At 35.5% G+C, this 20,591-nt stretch overlaps 1 protein-coding gene across 3 annotated transcripts in view; it reads right to left on the bottom strand.

The window, feature by feature from the left end:
* Positions 1-20,591, bottom strand: part of tmem198a (transmembrane protein 198a) — a 35,135-nt gene that overhangs the window by 6,184 nt on the left and 8,360 nt on the right. For all 3 annotated transcript variants that reach the window (XM_055031583.1, XM_055031585.1, XM_055031584.1), the window contains exons 3-6: positions 8,866-9,159; positions 3,542-3,780; positions 2,894-3,106; positions 2,110-2,233 (exon numbers count right to left, since the gene is read on the bottom strand). In XM_055031583.1, the coding sequence (XP_054887558.1) occupies positions 2,110-2,233; positions 2,894-3,106; positions 3,542-3,780; positions 8,866-9,004 (715 nt within the window). In that variant the 5' untranslated portion in view covers positions 9,005-9,159. The remainder of the gene's footprint in view (positions 1-2,109; positions 2,234-2,893; positions 3,107-3,541; positions 3,781-8,865; positions 9,160-20,591) is intronic.

The raw sequence follows: 20,591 nt of genomic DNA, 5'->3' as shown, positions 1-20,591 counted from the left end.
GACATGTGTAAGTGAACAAAATACTTTGCACCAATGCAATTGTGTGTCCCTCCTGCTCCTGGATTTCATTTTATACAGGAGTCATAAAGTGTTTGTATGCTGCATCTAGAGATTGGCTTTGTGCGTGAGTTGACCATCTGTGTTGTGCTTGCTTTCAGAATAGATTAAGGCTGTTTCTGTCAATAACAGATTCTGGTGAAAACATTGTTGCTGGTATATTCAGACTCTCCATGGCAAGACAACAAACACTCACCTACACACACAGAACCCTGTCCGCATGGTGGCTCTAATTCTTGAAGCAATGACAATACTTCTTTAAAGTTACAATTTATCATAGAAGAGTCTATGGTCGGATCAGTACTGAAGCAGGATGAGAAAATCAGCGTCTGTCAAACGCATCCATTCCCACAATTCACATTAGTGCAGAAGCTATATCTAACTTTTGGTTTATTTCTGAAGTTAATTCATGTTCGTCAGCATATTTATCAGAGCACATGAGTATTTATGTTACATATCATAAAAAATATTTCCATGGGACAAACATCAAAAATGATGTTTTCTGGGACATGTTTCGCTGCACTTTTTGAATGGCAAAATCTTGAATTTCGCTCATAATATTCTAAAAATAAGGCCTTATGCAAGCTTGGAAAATATTCTCCATATTTCTTACCAATTTCTTGTAGTCATCAAGCTATAATTCTTTACCCAAACATAAGTACAGGGAAAAGTGAAAGCAGTAGAAAAAATCCAAAAAGCTTCACACTTGACATAAACAGTAGTTTGTGTTAGCTAAGGTGCCTGGCAAGGATTTTATGGCGTTTCATTCTCATCATATGTTTTCATTTGACTTTCACAAACTGCAGCGTACATTATTTTTGTAACAGACGTTTGTATGTATATTTTTGTAGTTGCAATCTTACAGAAGGTAAAAAAATATATAAAATATACAGCAGTGGCTATGAAGCCACTTCATTTGTTTTCTACAATTTGACTTGAGTGCTTCAAATTGATGTCTTTTACTGTTTTCCTGTTAATTATGTTTATTCTGCAGCCACTGTGAGAACTATTTTTTAAAATTTCAGTTTTCATTTTTATCTGTCGAACGTTATGAAAAGAAATTAAATTACTTTCAAATCCATGCTGAGCTTAAATAACCTGTCTCCTGTCATTGCTTTGAAGTCAATTCTGCATATAACCAGAAGGAAAGATGCATTTACGTCTGTCCTCTCTCTGTCCCTGAAACTGTGAATAAGCTTATGATCTGCTGCTACCTGTGGTGAAGTGACACTGTTTAAATGACATCCATGTTCTTTTCTTTAAAGATTTTTGCAGCTACTGTTGACTTCACAGAGTTAATCTTCTTTTTTCATTTTAAGAAAACCGTTCTGTTTTTTTTTTTTTGACTTCTTTTGCAATGTACTATATAACATCAATGTCATCCTGCACGATGAGCTTCAAAGAATCTATCACATAAAGAGAAACTGTGAGGCACAAAAGGTTGGATGCTTTATTTTGAATGGTTTACTCTGGAGAAGGTTAAACAGTTAGTCTGCCAATTTTCAGAGGGCGCTGAAAGCTTTTCTGAAAGTGTTCATGTGCACTTAGATTGCTTTTGAAAAAAAAAAGGTTAAATTAACACATTTTTTTTCCTCCTTGTTCTGCTTCCATCTCATAGCAAGACCAAGAATTTTCCTCATAGGATGGAGGAGGATTCAAATCAAAATATTCTGTTTGGTAATGGTTATAGATGTAAAACTCTGATTGCTGTTTCTCTGCTACATGGGGATTTGATTAAAAAGGCAATGAAGCATGATTTGATTTTGTGCAACACACCGATTGGTATGTTAATACTTAAATAATTTAGTCTATCTTTGAGTGCATCAATTATTGTAGGTTACAAAAGAAACAATGATGAAATAAAAATAGAGAAATATTCCTTTGATTTTTTAAGAGAACAAAAGCTTTCCAAGTCGGGTCAACAGAATTGCTTTCTGAAGCAAATCTTTTGTGGTTTACAATGGGAAATTTCTTCTAAAACAATTTTAGTATGCATTTCTAATTAAGGCAGTGCCAAATTAAATCTTAGCTCATTCAGGTTTGGATGCTTACCCTCCGTGTGAGAAAATCCCTCTGCAGTAACTTTCCATTGGATCAGAACTCCAAGGAGGGTCAGGACAGGCCACACCCCTAAGATGACCCAGGTGAACCAGCAGACAGGCTTCTTTGGTGCCACCTGTAATTAACATCAGTGCAGTTTTTTTTTTTTAAATAATTGCTTTATTAGATGTAGTGAATCTCTAGAACTTAACTTTCTATGATATTAGCTGCTTTCTGTTGGGAAACACTGTTTTATTCTTAAGCATATAATAACTAAAAGTTGTATTTTAGCTGTTTGTCATCATTTCACCATAGTAAAGCACAAGTTGTTGGTCCACTGCTGTAGACACCTTTATTTCAGTGCATTCAAAACCAATTGAACTCCGTTAATTTATAAAGTGCCTTTTCATAATTAAGGTAATTTCAAGGTACTTAGCAAATTACTTTGGCTGGTTCAGAGGTCTATAAATCCAAATCTCTGTTTCGAAGTAGGAAGAAAAAAAATCTCAAACAGTTGACACCCTTAATTGTTATATAATGAAGACCATAGAAGACCACCACATTTATCAAAAGTTATTTTTGAGCAAAAATAACTGATTAATTCACAAAATTTTGACTTAGAAATCAAATGCTATTGGTAAAGATGTAAATATGGCGAATTTTATCTGTAAATTTGCAAACCTGTCAGTCTGACTTTCACTGAACATGTCATGAATTTTCATCAGAAACTCTGCCTTTTAAAGGTGAATTCAACTCCCACATTCACAAACACACTCTTGCATGCAGCTGTCCTAACCTTGAGTCTCTCATAGATGTAGTGCACCAAGGCAAACAGCTCTATAAAGTAATCCACTGTGACAGTGATGATGGCAGAGCCAAATGTTGCCGTGGAGAAGGTGACAAAGGACCGTTGCCACTGAAGAGTGAGGACGGCAAACAATGTCCCAGAGCCCAGAAGGATTCCCAGAGGAACCCATACTGTTTTAGGGTGATAAAATTCCTCCATGACCTGGAAAAGGAAATGTTGTTTAGTGGTTGCTCTTTTCTATGTTAGCTTATAGAAGCATTTTAAACCATTTCCATTACAAAGGAAAATCAACACTAATAAAACATATATATATCTATATCTATATCGATATAGATATATAGATATTTTATTTTATTTTTGACTAAGATTCAAATAAGAGCCTAAAGGGAGGGTTGCTAATATAGACAATTATCATAAAGGATAAAGAATATTAAGAAATATTTTCAGATCTTCACTATAGCTTTTTTTATGGTTAAAGTTGATACTTCCTGGAAACTTTACAAATGCTACTTTGGATTATAAATCTGGTTGCAAATGTCTATTTGGTGTATCTCTAACAATAACAATGAAATATTTTAATTGTATTTTATATATCCACAAAAAAGTAAAAACAATGAACAAAAGGCAGGGATTTACCACCAGTGATGCAACTCCAACCAGCAGGCCCAGCAGCAGGCCTACCATAAAAAGGCCCACGCTGCGGACCAACATGGTCACCAGGCCACACAGTGTCCCAATGCCCAGGCCAATACCGACGGATGCCTCTACGCTCAGCTGAGTGTCCATCACTCTCTCCTTGTAGCACAGCATGAAGATGACCACAGAGCCAAACATCAGGCCTGTTAGAAACAACACTGCCTTGAAGCATCGATAGCCTGGAGGGAGAAAACAAAGCACTATGAGGCAGACACATGCATTAGACATTTGGCAGCTGGATGGGTGCAAACACTAATTAATGTGGTTTAATAGTGGTCAGTGATTCATTGTTTAAATAAGTATTGCTTTTATCATCAAAACCATTGTTTGATCATACTCGTACAGCATTAAGAGTAATACTCAATAAGAAAAGTAACCAAGATTAATATCTTCAAAGCAGCTTACTTGAAAAACATTTAGGTGAAAAACAGTATTTTACTTTTTCTTTGTTTGAGATATATATTTTTTGAAGGTCACAGCATTTATCATCAGAACGTCTTGAAAAAGTATATTTACTCATAAAAAACCTGATGACGATAACAACCATTACAAAGGAAAGCAAGAAGGAGGATGCATGACTGTATCCGCTCAGAAAGACAAGGGCTATTTATTTAAAAGAGCTCTTCAGATAAGAACCTCATTAATAAGACACACATGCAGGGTTTCTCTGATTTACCAATTTATCCTCATTAACTGACTGCAAACTTTCTTCTATTTGGTGTGTTGATTGACTGCAGAAAACTGCAAGCATTTCTGAAAATAAAGAGCTAGTTATGAGATTTCACCAGAAAAGATTAAATATAATGTGGATGCTGCACATTAGCAAAACAAATTATTCATTTTTTTTTTTTTTCCTGAAAGACAAGTGTGCAGTCCTTACTTTGGGAACGGAAACAAAAAAAAGTCTAACTCTTACAAAGGAGGCTAAAATATGCTAACCTTTGTATTTTGAAAACTCATCTACATTCATCCATTAAAATGTTTGCTGAAAACAACAGCTGGTATCCTAATTTTCTGTTCACCATCATTTGCTCATGCCTTTTCGATATGTAAGCTTTCATTTGTATTTTATTCAAATGAAAGCTTACAATATTCTCCAAAGCATTAAAAGCTGAGCTTATCGACCATTCAAATCTCCTTAGCATTTGCTTTTGTGTTTATTAATGTTAGCCTTTTTGTTATTTTTTTCTGAATCTTTTTCTTTCACTGACCCGCCGTGGTCTCGAGGGTACCCAACCTCAGATTATTATCTTTGTTTAATCAGGCATTGCACTGCTGAGCAGCACAATATTATTTCTTATCTAAGCCAATGTCCAAGCTTCTCCCCTGTGACCACAGCTCATTTAATTGACATGCTTCTTGTAGCTTTTTTTCTCCCTTGTAAACAGTTCTCTGAAGGATTTTTGGTATCTTTTATCTGGGATGTTTGTTGAAACCAATGTAGCTTTTTACAGCTGTTTGCACTTGTGCTACATTACGCCTGAAGACATACGAATCATAACTGAATCATCTACTCCCATTTTTAGCATTTGTTTGATCGCAAGCTGCTAACTAATTCTCAACATGCCATGATTTCTATTAATCAACAAATGAATTTTAATGTCTCTTCCTATTTCCTGCTAATAATTTCAGTGACTCATCCGTTCCTCTCCCTTTCTCAGTCGTTCATCCCTCCAACTGTTCCACTGCTCTTCTCCTCTGCTCATCCCTCCCTCTCTATCTTTGTTCCTTGCTTCTTTCCTTTCTCTTCCTCCAGCCATCAGCCAATCCCATCTGTTCATCCCAGCTTAATCAGCTCATGTCCTTCCTCACATTATCTCCCGTTGGCTTTGCTTTATCAGTCCTGTTTCAGCAAAACCACTCCTGATTTATACTACAACTGTGTCTGGATGAGCTAAAAAAAATGCAAACATTTTTATCTTCCCTCCAGTCTAAGATTAGCACCTACTTCATCAAAGACACAAGCAATCTGAAATAATCCCTCCTCTGATTGATCACCCTTACTAATGTGTCGTTGTTCAACCCTAAATGAGGAACTTCTGAGGCGTAAACAATTTGCTGTCTTCTAAATCTAAACTGCAGCTTCTTTTTTATACAATATTGTGTTTTCACAATATTGTGAAAACAAGTTATTGAAGTTGAATGTGTAAAATATATTTTCATTTTATCCTGCTCTTATTTTCAATACCATACTTTGCCCAGTTAAAGTGCAATTTTTTTTTTTTATTAAATAAAGACTCTTTGAGATAATGTAAAATACTTTATTATTTTTTTTCTATAGCTACAGTCCATCTCAACATTAAAGTATCTAAAACTTCTGCCTTGATAAAACTGGATTGTGGTGCTGAGTTTGGCACATTGTCACGATATGAAATGCACCTTCAAGGCTCCATTCTCAGTCTACTATACTTATTACATTTATAGGCATCCCAGTAAATTGAATGTGTGCTTCCGTGACACTTGTTGGTCAGATTAAATATAAGTTTTGAAAATGATAATCTTTAAGCAAGTATTTAATCTGCTATTTAATACAACATTTTGATACTAATTGGTTTATTTATCTGGCCTGGCATAATACTATAAGACATTAAAAGTCATGTTTTCATTAAAATTACCAGACAAAGAGGCATGAAAACATAAGTATATGTGTAATTAATCTACCACCTAGAATGTGTTTCACTTAAGGGAATAAGTTACTGAAATAAATAAACTTTTAAATAATATTCTAGTTTATTCGGATATAACTGTATGCTCTGCCTCAGATTATAAAGTACTTCAACATCTCTTATTTTATCTTTATGATACAGGTTTATATTCTAATATTTCTGTTCCATCACTTGATCAAATTCAATAGCTGTCTCTGAGTCAGTTTCTCTTTTCAAACAATGTGTAGATTAGTTATAATTCTTTCTAATTTAATCCTAAAAAAACAAGTTTTTGGTCTTGGTCCCAAAGACAGACCCACACTCACCCAACCGCTATTCCAAAGAGAGGCTAAAACCATAGACTGTGGAAAAATCCCAGATGTTACCACTCAGACAATAATTCTAACATTGAGTTTATTACTATTTTTGAAATCATTCCCTAGAATAAAGTGTTTCTTGTTTTTGTTCTGTGAGGCACCAAATGGTGGTGGGACCTAATATATTTCAGAGGTGCTTGTCATGTATGAGATTAAGAACATTGGCGTCACCAGAGACGTTTACTCTGTTGTCCTACTACCCAAAAAAAATCAAAAAAAAAAAAATCAACAAAGGGTGATATTAAGTTTATATAATCTTGCTACAACCAACTCATTTTTCTTGTTGTTTCCCATGAATTTTTCTTCACCTTTGTTTCTTTATTTTCCCCTCAAGCACTTTGAATTAACTTGTATAGACTGTGCCAAATGAATACAATTCCCTTGCTTTTTCTGATTGACCTAAGGACTATCATCTTCTCCCCTAGTGCTAAAACTCAATGCAACATTTTCTGTTTCATTGTTTCTAGGAATCTATATCTATACAGTGCTGTTTACTGTGTTTGCTAGGTTTTTGAGCAACCTTCTTATATGGTAACATCTGACAGTTTCACCTGGGCTTTACTGAATCTTCATGCTGTCTACACACTTCAGTGCGTCTCTGTTTGGATGCCACAACCTGCTGAAAACCTCAACACGTCAGTATTCATTCAACCTCCGAGTGGTTCTCTTCCAAAACCCTTGGTTGTATTTTTGTGTGGGAAAATAAAAAATGTAATCAAAAAATAAACAATTAGAAAATATATGCTTTGTTAGCCTTATTTCAAAACTGAAAGCTGTGCTTTGAGATGCTTTATATGCTTTTAGAGAAAGACTTATTAACACCAATATATTGCCAAAAAGTTGATCAAGATTGTTGTCAGCTCAAACCTAATTAACTGACTCTAACTGTGATAAGATTAATTACCAGTCTGACGAACCCATGGGGTGGGATAGCATTTGTTTTCGGTGCCAGAATTAAGTTTTACTCCTGGTGGAAGCACATAGAACTGGTATTTATACAACCACTTAAAAACTGGAACTGAATTTTTGGACAAGATGCCAAAAGGGATGTTTTCTAACCAGCCATTAAGGTCTTTAAAAAACAGCTGTATTTATACTGACAATACATTTCTGACAGGTGCTCTCTGTTTACATTAGATATACAAGTGATGCAACACTTTTCAGATAATTTGTAAAAAAATATTTGACACTTTCCCTTCAAATTTACAGTTATTAACTTCTTTGAGTTGATTTATCACATGGGGTATGAATGGTTCCCACTCTATTTTCCTGACCTGTGGTTATTTTGACACCTCTCACAATTTCTAATTTATCAGTTGACCAATCACAGCAGACTCTGTCTCACATGAGTGAAGCTATTTCAAACAAAATATAGGAGCTGATGAAGTGGGAGATAAAAAGAAGCAGCACTTCTGCTCTTGTGTATTATAAATGGGAATATTATGGGTTGTTCATGAACTGCTCTTGCTTGACAGTGGAAACTGCTGGGTGGTGGCTCAGGTCAAGAATATCAAATGTGTGGTTCAGATGGTATGTGGTCACACTTTGAGTCAAATTATGACCACTGATAAAGAAGCATCAATCCCTTGAAAGACAGAAAGCAAAGATGAACAGTGACTTCTAAAAGTTTTATACCATCTGAACTTTTACACATTTTGTAAAGTCAGAACCACAAATTTGAAAGCAAATTTGTAAAACATAAAATATATTTTCAAGGGTAGTTGAATAAATGGGAAAGAGAAAATAAATCAATACCTCACTTGGTAGATTATGATTAATACAAACCTTTAGAAAAATGTGTCTTTTCCCACCTCTTTAAAATAATATTGTCTTTGTCTACCACATGCATACATTAACACTGAGAGGTGTAACATGACAAAAATTGAAAAGTTCAGAGTTATGCAGTGCATTTGAAAGGCACTGTATGATATTATTGTTCCTTTGGAAATATTTTCTGTAATTGTTTATTCGTTACGCCATTGTGTGTTGACTCCAAAATTTTCTACTGGTGACCTATTGAATTTTATTTTCAGCCTGATCACAAATTAACCCTCAAGAAAAAGCTTTGTGTTTGAATTAAACCAATCTTTTACGACAAATTTATCTACATTTGTAGCATTTTTTAATACAAACTAACTGGTTTCAGGTTATTGATATCTATTTAACACATAGTACTGCTAAATTTAAGCTTGAATTTCACATCAAGTCAATGCTGGCATTCTGTTTTCACAGCTTCACTCACCAAAGAAGCAGTAGATGATTCCAAAGAGGCAGCACATGGAGCAGACCACTGAGGGCACAATCTCATACCTCCTCTCGATCTCCTGGTCACACTTTAGGCCCATTTCGGCTAAACCCAGAAGCTGGCTGGTGGAAGTCATTGTGGCTCCCTTTGAGGGGGGGAAGGGTTTAAGGGTAGCGAGGAAGGCAGGGAGGGGTGAGAGACACAGGGATTCCTGGCTCAGTGGACCTCACCCATGGAGACGTGTTTGCCTACAAACAGGAGGCGTGTAGAAAGGGGTGATGGAGAGGGGCACTGGAAATGAATGAGGGCATTAAAGAAAGAGAGGAGGAGCATTATTGATTGCTCTTCTAAGTACTCAGCTGTGAGTGCTGACATTGCAGTAATGATGTGCCATAATTTTGAAAAACGAAATATCTGAGTAGAGAAGCTTGCATAAGTACTACTTAAGATGGAATGCAATGCAGCCACCATAGATCACCGATATGTACATAAACATATGTCAGGCAGGATGGTGCAGCACAAATAACAGTTGCTATAGAAAGCTCAACCGAATGCATTTGCATAAATTAGCATTTCGTGGGAAATTTGTGGCACAAGTACAAAATACCTTGTGGGTTTTACGTATGTCTTATAAAGCAATTGTTCTAAAAGACTTAAAAGGCGTCACATACGCTGTTAACTCACTTGAAACGACCCAATAGAAAACAAATAAGATGCATTTATAGGATTTGATCAGAGCTGCTTTGTTTAAATGTTCAAAGCTTTGTTATGATTGTGTGAGGCTTTTACTTTTTGTGGATCAGCATTGTTATGTTGGAAAATTAATTTTCCTCCATGACAGCAATTCACTTTCATAACAGTATTCTTCCTTACAATAACATTAATATTAATACTAATTATTCTGAAAGTAATTTTTAAATACTTTTCTTTCCTAGCTTACTGAGTGTAGTTCTGCATGTACAAGCACTGTTTGATGTAATTGCAATTTTATTCAGATCAACAGTCTTAGATTGGAATCCCTGTTCTGTCTTGTTATGTCTTTCAGACAAATATGTGCTCATTGCTGATTTCCTGAGATCAAGAAACGTGTTTCTTTTTCAATACATCCAGTATCCTTCTTTCTCTTATCTAGGTAGCTGTAATAAAACGTCTAATTGGCATATGTCTGTTCTGATGGTGGTCGGTAAAAATGCACAAGAGCTATTCGTCAGCATAAATCCTGCAGAATAAATGCATTTTGGTTGTTCAAGTAGAATAAAAATGTAAAAAAAAAAAAAACATTGTTTAAAACAATCTTATTTTGTAATTGTACATTGACAAATGTGTTGGACACTTAATAGACTTTAAAAATATTTGTTAAATGTTTTAAAGATTTAGAAATGTTCCCCATGCTCAGCAGGAAAATGCTTTAAAGCACGTCTTAAAACACATTTTTAATGTGGATGCAGTGCAGTGTGTGATTCATGTACCACAGACTGTTGCTGCCAGCCAAACACCCACACACAGCTCCGCATTCATTCATGTCCCAAATCCCAGTGGTTAAATTTTTAGCTGAGACACAAATTAAGACCTTCTTAGTCAATAGACTCACTCAGCGGTAGATACATGTGAATAAAAGCATCAGTGTTTTATAATATGCACCAACTCATTTAGGAGGTAATACCACTCACCATATTTTACCGGTAGCCTACCTGGTTTAGTGATGTACTTTCATTGACAGAAAGGCTTGTCGGGCTTTATCAGCCCTTTCCTGAGCTATTGTTTATATCAAAACATATCCTTCCACTGCTCTTAGTAGTTATGTTCATTCTATGTCTGCTTAAAAACTGCGTATTGAATGACAGTAATCTGGCTTATTTAGATTTACAATTACAAAACAATTAGATCTTGGTAGAGGTTAAGAAGTTCAGACAGAAAAACGTGGTATTCTGAAGGGCATTGGGTTTAGAGGCTTGTGTGTTAAATGTCAAGAGTTGTTTCTCTGTATCCATTACCTTCAAAAGGTTGTCTTATTCAGGTCAGTGAACTCTTCATGTCTGACAACAGAAAACAGACTCACATTTTGTATTCTTCCTATTTCACACCTGTCTGGATCATTCAAAAGTAGAAAATGCAAGGACATTTTAAAATGTGGCTTTCTTGTATATTTAAAAACCCGAAACACTTTTTGTTCCATTTACAGCAGGTTTTTTGAGGTATGTCTTTGCAAACATTTTGTAATGATGAAATTAAATATTTCCCCATCCTTCCACACAAAAAGTTCAAGCTTATTCAGATTGGCTGAAGATGGACTGTGAAGTGCCATGTTTAAATTTGAGCAGCAGTTATTATTTGGATTTTGGTCTGGACTCCAACAAGGTCATTTTAAAATGTGGATACTTGCCAAGAACTACCATCCTTGGAGTCCCGAGGTGAAATAACACAGGTAGACTCTATTCATTAGTTAGGTGACTTCCGTTAGAAGTTGGTTGAATTTAATTTTACTTCAAGTTGTCAAATGAAATAATTAATGATTATATACAAATCACACTTTTCATAACTTTATTTGTAATCTATTCATTTTCGAATTCACAAAACCACAATTTGTCACGTTCCATTTAAACATGACAAAGTATAGAATACCTGAAGGGATGTAAATACTTTTGCAAATTGCTATATGTGATCAGACAGCAAAAATAAACTCGTTATTCAGTCAGCATTGACGACGGAAAAGATGAAAGGCATGTACACATACTGTCAATGTTCTGTTTTAAAGAAAAATATATCATAAAGTATTTTTTAAATAAGTGCAGCATGTTAAGAAGAAATAATAAAAATCTAATAATTATATTAATTATTTCCTGAGCAATGGAAAAGAGCAAAAGCATTTTCAATTAATGACTGTAAAATGGATGTGTGCAAAGTGAAAGATGTATTGCTCCACCTACTTTGCAAAATAGGTTTCAATGTACCCTGCATTTAGAAAAAAGGAAAATAGTAAATACCTCAAAAAATAAACTTTAGTAAGAATATACTTAAAAAAGGTCAGCTTTTAAAGCCAAAACATTTTTCTAGCAAAAAAACAGAAAGCTCAGCACATTGAAAACAAACAGAGCCCCTGGTGAGGTTGTGAAACTAAACAGCTAAAACTTAAAAATCTTTACTACAGCTTTAATTCAGCTGCTTGTTAACACAAGTCACACCAGGGAAAACTTGGATGTTTTTCAGAACCAAGCTTTGCAGTTAATAATTGAAAGAAAATCTTTTTAGTTTGAATTTTAAACAGGCTACTTGCAAAGAAAAATATGCACCACAAGGATGGGGAATGCTTATTGCCTCCACACCAGTGGCAGAAGAGTTTGTATTCTTACTTCACAAATGAATGAAGAATAAACATAATTGTAAAGCTTTCATCAGTTCATTTTGCTGTTGTTTTAATAATAAACAGATCTACACCTATATCAAGAGGTTGTCTGCAATTACAAGCACAATCTTAATTTCATCAGCACGACAAATTAAAACTCCCAATTGAAAATTATGAGTAAAAAAATGTATATACATAAAAATTGTTAAGCACCTGAGATTGTTCTTTAACAAACTGGAAGATGAAAAAGGATATTTGTATTGAAGTCAGATGCTTGTTGATCAGAGTACAGCTGCCAAAACAGTAGAATATTTGGACCCTTTTAGGTCAGTTCTTGTATTGACCTCTTAAAGTTTGCAGTATTGAACTGGAGTTTACATTATGCCAGACTTGCACATTTCTTTCTTTATGTTCTTTCTTGATGTGCGTTTGCTGCATTCAAATTTGGTAGCAGACCTAAAGTTCTTCCCAACATAAAGTGATAAATTCTTGGAAAATGTTTGCTGTTGCTTGGAGGCCATACCATTGCTAACAAGCTTGCTAAGAACTGTTCACACTTTCAGTCAAAAAGAAATGTAAAGAGTCATCATCTTATCAACGTACTTGTAACTTTAATGACTGGAAGTTGAAATTTAACTAAATCTTCAATTTAAAAATCCAAGACATATTTGATGGGGCAGTTTAAACAAAGCGACTGTATTTGTCGCTTTGTTTAAACTAATAAATTTTGCTCATGTTAATTTCCACAAAATCCTTTGACCATTTGGAAAACTGTCATAAATTCAAGAGTAAACTTCCAGAGTCTACATTTGACCTTTCACGCTGAATGTTGTGTCACATTTTGCAGTGACCCCAGCAGCGCCCCAAGCTGCAGCCACATAGCTGTGGTACAGTTAGATAAAAGCCAACCAGTCAGGTTAGGAGAACAAGGACGAGCATATTATGCAACAACGTCACGTAGTGACTGTTGCTATAACAACTAGCAGAACGAGTAAGACCTTGCAAATGGGTCATAGGACTCGTCTCCATGGGAATGTACATAGCCAATTCATGATGGCCTCCTTTGAGACTCCACGCTGTAGATAGACCTGACCTCTGACCCTATTCAGCTTTTTAGAATTCACTCACATGTTAGAATTTGTCCACTGAAAGCGCTTGATTTACTACACATGAGTACTACAGCCTGAGACTATTCTTTCTTGCTGAAGTAACCAACCACAAAATATATGCTCAGCTCACATAGATTAAATCAAATACATTTATTTTAATAATTCTCTATTTACAGATTTTAAGCTAAGTTCACTGTTCTCAGTGAGTTCAAAATGTAATTCTGTTGTAATTCCTGCTGAGAACTAGACCAAAAATTAACAGATAACATTATGTGTAAGTTAGCATATAAGCAGCATCATTCCACAGCAATCTGGAATCTGCAGTCTGGTTGTTTTTATCTGTTTGCTTCCAATGGCAAAATTAACAGTAAGGCTGGTCTAAATTACACTGAGGCTATTGAAAATGATAAGTGGTTTTACACTTGAAATGTGAGAAGTGTGACATTCATTTTAATCACCCACCTAAGATTTAAATAAATAAAATTCAGTTTAGCTGATCGCCTCCAGCCATTATCTAATTGGAAGGAGGAGCTGCAGAGAGCAAGATGAAAGTTATTTTAAAAGCTGTAAGAATTGTCTTTTGTAGTTTGCCACCAGTCACATAACAGACACAGCCAATGTGTGAAGGTGATGCACCTGACCAAAACTAACATGTCAAATGGAAACCTGCTGCAGAAAACACTGGACATCACTCTGAAAACATCTGCCGAATGTTGTGGAGGCAGAATTACGATGTGGAGAGGTTCACCTTCCAGCAGAACAATGACCCACAGATCAAATCATATTTGTTTGTGTCAGTATGGCCCAGTCAAAGTCCAGAACTAAATTAAATTGTGACAATGCTTGGAAATTGATGTTCACAGATCCCTTCTATGCAATCTGACTGAGCTTAAGTTATTTTGTAAGGTCATGGGGACTTTCAAGCGTACTTGAATTTGATAAACCAGTTAAGAAAAGACTTCACATGATCATTAATCTTGATTGGTCTTTGCAGTGAAAAGCTATTTATATAACATATAAATGATGGCTAAAAGCAATAAAATGTAGCATTCTGGTGCATGAGTCAAAACATTGTTTTCAGAATGCAGAAAAAAAAAAAAGTGTTTCATCTGCTCCCTTATGAGCTGCTAAAACCAACATGTAAATGATGCCTTGCAGGTTTCTTCTGCCTCCCACTGACAAACAGCCCTGAATCAGACCTAAGCAGCCGTGACACCTTACTTCCATCATCTGTAACAACATGGGCAACAATTTAAGGTCACTTAACAAAACCACTGGCGATGTAATAACTTTTCTGCATGTTGGTGCACTTTCTATTCAGTATGCTGCTTCTTCATCCACTCTTCTAAGAGAAAGAAAAGAATTTGATACTGCAAGTGTACAGATCAGATATGGATATTGCTGGCACTGCAAAAAGGTTTTTGAGATTTCTTCTGCTATATAACAGCTTTTACTTCGGCAAAAAAATTGCATTTATCATTCAAGCTGTGAAGCATGACTTTGCTTCTGCCATTGTGCTGACCTTCCTAATCTTTAACTAAGAAAAGAAGATCACATCATACATGATTCTTGCCATTATTACTGGCAGAGCAATTGTTTGATTTTGTATTTTTTTTTTTTGTATTTTTATGGCATTAATAAAACTCCAGAATCAGAAATCTTGACAAAATCTTCTAAAAAGAGATCAAATCTTCTCATAAATATGCAGAGTGAAATGAATATGTATTTTCAAGATTTTTTATTTTTCAGGTATTTACTCCACAGACCCAGCTATGAGATGAATTATATTTTCTAATCTTTTGCTGATACAGAGTAAACTGTCAGGAAGAAAAACATGAAGCACTTGAAAGTGTCAGGCCAATGTGAGTTTCTATGCGTTGTGGATGTGTGTCAAGATAAATATTTCAAAGGCGGCACACTGAGTGGCGGCGACAGAGCATCAACAGAACGAGGACACACTGCTCTTCCTGCTGGAGGTCTGTGGAGTTGGTCATAGGAGAGAAGAACAGCAGCCACAATTTTTAGCTGTGGAAAAGTTCAGTCAGAAATGTGAATTGCAAATCTCATCTTACAATTTTGCAAAACTAACAGACAAAATAAAACAAACTTTCATCAGTCTTCTTTTATAAGAGTTAAAAATTCAACTTACTGGTGCAAAGAAAAACAAAACAAATCAAAACTTACTCTGCTATCTCGGAGTGCGGTTGATTCTGAGTAAATTTGTAGAAGATTTTAGATATTTGTCTGTTAGAAGACTGCTTCAAAACACATGGCTGTCATTTCTTTGGATGAGAAAGCAGTACGTACTGTGAATAGCAATTTCCTGTGTTCCATGCAAAGAGGTCCAAGAAATATTTTGACAATATATTTTCTGGAGATGGTGACAGTTACCAGGCTCTGTTTCTCAGAGGTGATTGTGTATGCATTAAACTGGCTATAAAATGTAAAATCCACGGTTTTAGCCCTCAAAGACCTATGTTGTGTACTTTGAGCGGATAAATTTTAATGTATTCACTCCCAAAACAGCATTGGATATCTTTATATTGATTTTGGGCCATATTTTTAGTCTGCTCGTTTTTCTCTATTCTCTATTACATTTTCTTATCTATTACTTCACTGTGTTTGCCAACTGCTAAATAAGGTCATGAACGTCTGGGTAATTAATTTTGTTAATCAGCCACTTTTTTCCTTGCAGTGATTTTGTAGATAAAGTTCAGTTACGCTGAACAGCAGGACAATTCAAATAGAGCATATTACTTGCCAAAGTCCACTACATTCAATATTTTCATCATTTGTGGATACTGGCTCGAGCTACCATTTCACTTTATCCAGGTGTCAGAATAATTATGCCTGTCTATTCCTGATGGAAATACCTGTTTTTGAGTTGGTGTGGACAGATTTTACTACCTTAAAAAAATCAGCACTTGAGTGTTTTTTGTGCTTACTAAGATCTTGTTTGAAGAAGGGGTTAAATACATTTTCAAAGCATTGTGCAGTAATTTTATCTCAAGCGGAGCCATACTGCAACAATTTTCTAGGGCATAACCATTACAATTCAAAAATGCTCTGCATACAGAAATATTCTGACACTGCAAGAAATTAAACTAAAAGCTATTGAAATGTTTTGTTTACTTTGTACTCTGCCTCACTAAGCACCCTCTGTCTGTACACTACAAACTGAGTCACCATGGCTTGCTGAAAGCTTGGATTGATTAGATTTATGAGATGGCAGATTAGCTAGACCATTTCTGTTTTTGATGTTTATGAGATTCACTCATAAACATAATTGTTCATCATTTTATTGGCTGGCGCTTCCAGAAGCACCATTTATTTATTTTTATTTCTTTGCACTCCTGGATTGATTGTCTTCCCAGTAGCGGAAAAAGAAACAAATAAATGCTCTGGCACTAAGACAGTTTCCACTGTGGATATTAATATTTATTTATTACTTTATTACTTTATATTTGTGTATGATCCACTGAAATAAAAGAAAGCCTCATATATTCACAGATTTTAGCTAGATAAGGGCGGCTTTGGTCACTAACCCACTTGAATACTGGAGGTATCAGTACATTTGGAAAAATAAGAAACACTGTGGCAGCAGCTTAAGTCTGATCATTCTTAAGTGAAATGTTACTGAGTTAAACCTTGTTAATACCATTGAGGCTAATACCCAAATGTCAAGCTTGTTTGCTTAATGAGGCTAATGATTGACATAGATACAATAAGGATGAGAAGAGAGAGAGAGAAAAAAAAACATGATCAACTTAGCAACTTGCGTTACTAAATTAATTTGCAGCAACTGGATAAGCCAAACATTGCTTATTACATTATTTTAATTCACCTCCAAGTCTTATAATCCCATTCAACAGTGCAATGTCTAGATTAACAGAACAAAATAAAATAAATGCACTGAAGGGTTACCATTAGATATTAGACAGCAAAAAAAGTCAACTCCAACATCAACAATTTGTGTTCAGAATATCTGATGCTCATATTTCTCAGGTTTTAAATATTTGCACAGGCCTGCTTCCCGTCCGTATAGCTGCTTACCATGTTTAGCTCCTCGTCGACTAGCATAGTGAAAACAATATATTTAAAAGTGTCGTCATTTATATGCAGCATTGAAGGAGTAGAGAAAGTGAGAGCACGCGTGAGCACATGAGTGCTGATCTAATGATTACTAACAGTGTGACTGAGCTTCAATCCAGGCCATCTGCCACAGGGAAGACTACTACTGTGTGCTTGTCTGCGTTGGCAGCTGGGGGGGATGAGCAGAAAAATAGTCTACTTGGGACTCAATACAAATCACAGATGAAACTGTCATCCCAATCCTGCTCAATGTTGACTAAGAAATATGTATGTTTATAGGTATTGCATTCACTTACTGAATCATTACACTGTTTCTGATCAGACATCGTTTTGAAGATGTTTCTATTTTGATGATGATGAGAGCAGTTTACTAAAATCTGTACATATAAATATTGACCTCTGTAATCCAAAATAGCATCCTCTTGACAAATAATGGATTTGACATTGATGTGCTGCTTACAGATATTTGCTACAGTGACTTACAACATGTTTTCTTACATAGTTACAGTTTAAAAAACTCTGAAAATGCCTCACTTAAAAAATTAAACATTCTATCAGTAGAAGAAGTCCCAACATTCACTATTTTCATGCAGTATATTAAGTATATTTTGCTTAGTTATGCATTTTGGATCTTTGGATCTTTACTTTAAGTGCAATGAGTGAGCTTTGGGGATTTTTCTGCTATCTAATGTATTTTAATGACAAAATATTCCATTAATTTGACAACAAATTCACTCCAGATGAAAATGATGTAGGAATAGTAACAAAGTAGGTTGTGCAGTAATAGGGAACTACACCTCCCATCATCACAGTTGGCATAGTAACCAGAAAGGAGCAGACAGCCTTGCTTCATTGAAAATAACTTCACTGTTGCATCCTTGATTGACTGGCTTGCCGAGATGGAAATTTTACCCTCTGCACAGATTCTGCATATATTGGATATCCAAGTCCTGCAGCTACGCAATTTAACTGAACAGGTTAGATGAATTATAGCTTGACACTTCATAGAAAATCTAATATCACTCATGTAGGAATCTGTAATTTTGGATCTGTTGCTCAGGAAAATGATTTGGACGTTCCTTTTTGAACAAATGTGGGCTCTGTTTCACATTCACTTTCAATAAAGTAAAGGAGTAAACACATACACTACACCCTAACAAAATACATCATTTTAAACGCGACTTCAGTGACTGTTTTCCTGCTAAAACAAGGACTGGAATGAAAACCCCAGCTTAAAGAGAAACATTATCTGGTTCATTAGAGACATGATAATTTGGCAAATCTATTAGGAAAATGAAGAACTCAAAATGTCTGATTTAACAAAACAAAGTAAGATTTCAGAAATCATTGTGTTTTGAAGAACCAATAGGCAAAACAAAATTTCCCAGTCAGTGTTTGACCTATTCACATTTTAAGCTTTCGGTATGTGGAAATCGCCATGAATGCCGAAAAGGTATTGAACATGTGTATATGTCATCCTGAATTTTCATAATGACTCATGAAAATGTTCTTGTCTTCTCTTTGCATCTGATTTCCACTATCTACAAAAAGACAGAAACTTAGTGGAGAATAAAAAACATCTTCTAGCTGCAACAAAGTTCTATCAAACTGCTCTGACAGAGATATCAGAGGAACAGTAAATGAACAAGTTTGAGTCTTGAAGCACCTATTACTAAAGTAAAATGCTGAAAACAGTAAGCGGTTATAAGGAAAAAGCAGTGGACGCTCTCATGGTTGGAGTAAACTGAACAGCAGTCAGAAGATGGTTGCAGCTGCTGTCACATAGCACTGATTTCCCCCCAAAATGTGTGACACTGATCGACATTTGTCACCGCTGATTTGCTGTTGGGCGAGCGCTAAATCTGGCAGTTGTTTTTTCTGTCACACTGAACAAGTCCACACCATCAATTTTAGCTCACCAATGGAAATTGTCTTGAAATTCTTTCATGATGAAAGACTGAGTAAATAATTCCAAAGTAAACACAACTTCATAGAAGCTCTGTTTAAAAATAATCATTTGGTTCAAGTTTGTTCAGTTTATGTTTCTTGAAATTTTTATTAGATTAACAAAATCCAGTCCAGAGTCACCAAAAAACTTCTGAAGAATCCTTACTTTGCCTTAGCTTTTCTCCTCTTTCAGCTAAGGTAAGTTTACGTACCTTAGCTTTAGAAATTGTTCAAATAAGAACAAACTTTTATGGTGGCTAACTAAGCAAAGGTTCTGTTACAGGAACTTTAATACTATAAGCAATTATGTCCTCTGAAGTAACTTGTATGTGACTGTGTGCGTTAAAGTTGGTGGGCTCAGCATTGATCCATATGTAAGCCTTGGTCATTGCTCATGGCCTGAAGGAGAGGTGACAGGGGAGTAAAGAGGCTTTCATCAGATTACAGCTCATTCTCCGTCTTTCACTGTCCCTCTTTTCAGCACTGAGTATCTCTCAGCTGCTTTCAGCCACTTGGCTCCATCCCTCCTCTTTTCACTGCTTTGCTGAAAACTGGACCTGCTTTAAGCGACCGCATTAAATTCATCTTCAATCCCACAAGGATTCATTGCCTTTTCTGACCCAGCCTGAAAGTGGCTATTCAAGAGCTGGAATGTGACAATTTGATGTACAGTGTATTTTTTAAAAAGGTTTTTATTTGTTTTCTTGATTGTTTTTTATCAAATTCAGATATTTAAGGTCAGAGTTTTTTGTTTTAGTTGGAAAAGCACTTTTACTTTATTAGTATTTGGGTTGATAAAACAGCAGGGATGCAAAAGATCAAGTGATATGACTATTTGGCCGCTGGCCCATATTGTGTGGCTTCTGGCCTGGGCTAGAGTGGAGTAGAGGGAGATGTTTTAATATGATTAGCTCCGGTGAAGCAAATTGTTTCACATAAGTCTTGTCTAATCTACCACAGCTTTGAGAACACCACACCAGTATTGGCCCACATCCTTTGCCCTGCAGCTGACTCACAAATTGAATTGTTGCTACTTCAAAACAGTGAAAGCTGAGCATCCTGCCACTGACCACATCAATGTCATTATCTCAACCCTGTATAGTGGAGATTACAACAGAGGCCTTGATGTTTCAATGGAGACAACTGCTCTAAATCATGACAAAATTATATGATAGTAAAAGCTTTCATTCATAGAGTTACTAGTAAGACTTAAGGGATATTTCCTTCTGAGT

This window comes from Poeciliopsis prolifica, unplaced genomic scaffold (assembly GCF_027474105.1).
Source record: "Poeciliopsis prolifica strain line A6 unplaced genomic scaffold, Auburn_PproV2 SCAFFOLD007, whole genome shotgun sequence".
NCBI classification, from domain to species: Eukaryota; Metazoa; Chordata; class Actinopteri; order Cyprinodontiformes; family Poeciliidae; genus Poeciliopsis; species Poeciliopsis prolifica.
Note: the sequence above shows the minus strand (reverse complement) of the source record. Positions and strands in the feature narration are given on the sequence as shown.